The sequence below is a fragment of the Pediculus humanus genome, genomic scaffold, assembly GCF_000006295.1.
Source record: "Pediculus humanus corporis 1103172107667 genomic scaffold, whole genome shotgun sequence".
NCBI classification, from domain to species: domain Eukaryota; kingdom Metazoa; phylum Arthropoda; class Insecta; order Psocodea; family Pediculidae; genus Pediculus; species Pediculus humanus.
The window spans coordinates 1,254,001-1,256,978 of NW_002987276.1; the positions used below are offsets into that span (position 1 = coordinate 1,254,001).

At 25.5% G+C, this 2,978-nt stretch overlaps 1 protein-coding gene across 1 annotated transcript in view; it reads left to right on the forward strand.

Moving 5' to 3' along the window:
• Positions 1–427: 427 nt before the first annotated feature.
• Phum_PHUM288060 (uncharacterized protein) overlaps positions 428–2,978 on the forward strand; it is a gene marked incomplete at both ends in the record, with an annotated part of 4,046 nt that continues 1,495 nt past the window's right edge. The window contains 9 exons of the mRNA XM_002426923.1: positions 428–497; positions 592–768; positions 931–1,043; positions 1,180–1,383; positions 1,463–1,643; positions 1,725–1,966; positions 2,084–2,350; positions 2,482–2,779; positions 2,866–2,963. Of these exons, the coding sequence (XP_002426968.1) occupies positions 428–497; positions 592–768; positions 931–1,043; positions 1,180–1,383; positions 1,463–1,643; positions 1,725–1,966; positions 2,084–2,350; positions 2,482–2,779; positions 2,866–2,963 (1,650 nt within the window). The remainder of the gene's footprint in view (positions 498–591; positions 769–930; positions 1,044–1,179; positions 1,384–1,462; positions 1,644–1,724; positions 1,967–2,083; positions 2,351–2,481; positions 2,780–2,865; positions 2,964–2,978) is intronic.

Consider the following 2,978-nt stretch of genomic DNA (forward strand, 5'->3'; position numbering starts at 1 on the left):
AAATTCTTTTTAGCATTTTGATATTGTTATATTATTTATAATAATTGTTATTATTATTAATTTATTTATTTAAATTTCTAGTTAAAAACATTCAAGAAAATTTTTTATTAATTTTTTTTATGCTTAATCATTTCAAGATTCAAATTTCAAAAATGTCAGACAGAGACATTAAAGATGGCGGTAAGAATTATAAAACAAACAAAAAATTATTTTAAATGATAATTTCGCAGGAAAAGAAAAGTAATTGTAAAAGAAATTATTTATAAAGAAACGATTTTATTCTTAATTTTACTTGAAATTAATTTTAAATCAAAGTTTTTTTTACATAAAATTTTTTTTTTTTGTGAAATATTTAAGTTGGCAACACTTATCAAAATGTAAACACATTAGTAATATTAAAAAATTTAGAAATATTATTTTAACAGAAATGCATGAAGCTTATGATTTGTTACCTTTATTAAAGTTAACCGTTCAAATAGAATCTATTGCTGCATACGGTAAGATTTTAATAATTTGTAGTTATTTAAATAATTTTAAACTTAATTATTTTTTTAAAAACTAAATTTTTTTTGTATGTCAAAAACTTTTTAGATGATCGTTTATTAGTAGGAACCAAACAAGGGCATTTACTTACTTACGTTATTGTAAAGCATTTAGGTGAACATAAACATGACGTTCAGCTATTGAGTTATAATAGAAATTTCAGTAAAAAACCTATTCAACAATTGGAGGTCGTTTCAGCTTATCATTTATTAATTAGCTTATCAGGTTAGTATGACTACCCATTTTTCCTTTATAATCATACCCATTATTAATAGAATAATAAATTTTAATCAGTTACATTGCATTTATTTCTCAATTTCGAATTGAAAATTTTTACTACCTGGAATAAATAAAATACCTTAAAAAAAAAAAAAATTTGTGTTACAGATAATGTAGTCAGCGTTCACAATTTGTATAGTATTAAATCTCATTCTAACATTTCTTCAACTACCGTTTTGGAAAAAACAAGAGGAGCGACATTATTTACATTAGATGTTCAAGTAAGTATAATATTATATAAATTATTATAATTTGAAATTTTTTAATTACAAATTAAGTTTAAAGTTAAAGCAAGTGTTATATTTGATGTTATTTTTTTTCAAAAACTAATTTATTACCAGTAATATATATTTTTAGAATCAAAAATCTTTAACAGGAGAAATCAGTGTGTTTGTTCGACTTTGTGTAGCAGTGAAAAGAAAATTACAATTTTATTATTGGAAAAAAGATTCATTTTCGGAACTTCAGTCTGAAATAGTTGTAAATGATGTTCCAAGATGTATTTCATGGTATCAAGACACTCTATGTATCGGATTTAAAGGAGAATATAGCCTTCTTACAGTTAGTTTTTTTTTTAATATTATTTTCCAGAATAATTTTTTTTTTTATTATTAGTTAAACAATTAATTTTTTTTTACAGCTGTCTTCTGGTAATTCCAAAGAGCTAGTACTAGTTGGAAAAGCTCCTGAACCTAGTATAACAAAGCTGGGAGATGATATTTTTGCTGTCGGAAAAGATTCTCAAACAATATTTGTAAATACTACTGGGGATCCAATTTTAAAATATTCTGTTAAGTGGCCTGAGGCTCCCACATCATTAAGTATTTACATTTACTAAAAATGCATCATCTTATTTATTTTAAATATTTAAATGAGTGCTAAGAATTTATGTTTTGTTTTAGTTTATGATGATCCATATTTAATAGCACTTTTACCAGAATCTCTACAAGTAAGAACGATAGGTCCAAATTTATTTATTCAAGTTTTATCTGTATCCAAAGTAAAACTTATAGTGGGGAATAAACAAGGTTTGCTGTATTTAGCATCGCAAAATAATGTTTGGTGCCTTGAATCTGTACCTATTTCTCAACAAATCAAAACCCTATTAGAAGAAAAGCAATTTCAATTAGCACTTAGACTAGCAGTAAGTTGTTCGACATCAAGTTTTTTCTTTTTAAATTTACAATCGTTGTAAAAAATATTTTTGCTAGTCTAAAAGTTAATAATAATAATACTCGAGGAACTTTTGATTTTTTTTTAGAATATCACTGATGAATGCGAAAGTGATAAGCAAAAAAATATTCACGAAATTCAAACTTTGTTTGCATATCATTTGTTTTATTCGAAACAATTTCAAGATAGCATGAAACAATTTTTAACATTGGGAACAGATCCGAGAAACGTCATTAATTTATTTCCAGAATTATTAACCAATCAAAAAAAAAATAACACCGGGGATCCAAATTTTAAATTAAGGGAAAAAGAAATGGAAATCGGTTTGTTAGCACTTGTTGAATATTTAACCGAAGTTGGTTTTCTTAAAAATTTATTTTTTTTTTTTTTTTGCCTTGTTTTTGATCGTTTAATGCTCGTTTGTTTGTTCGTTTTGTAAAAAAAAAAAAAAAAAATTTGTTTTTTTTTTTTTCACTATAATTTTAGGTTAGACACGATTTAATGAATTTGAAAGAACCTAAAAAGGGAGAAAATGCATTATTGTCCGTTATTGACACGACTCTACTCAAATGTTATTTACAAACGAACGACGCCATGATTGCTCCCATTCTCAGATTGAACAAAGTAAATTTTAAAGAAACGGAAAGAGTATTGAAAAAGCATAAAAAAATAAGCGAGCTAGTCATTTTATATCAAACGAAAGGTTTTCACCGTGAGGCTTTGTCATTGCTCAAACAACAACCGCAAGATTTACATAAAATGATTCAATACCTACAACATTTGGGTAAATCCCATCCGACGCCATGACAGTTTTTTTTTTCTTCCCCTCTTATTCATAGTTTTTTTTTTTTTTTTTTTTTTTCTTTTCAGGATCTGATTATTTACAATTAATTTTTGAGTTTGGTGATTGGGTAATCGAAGAAGATCCAATACCAGGTTTAAAAATTTTTACAGAAGATATAACGGAAGTCGAACAACTACCC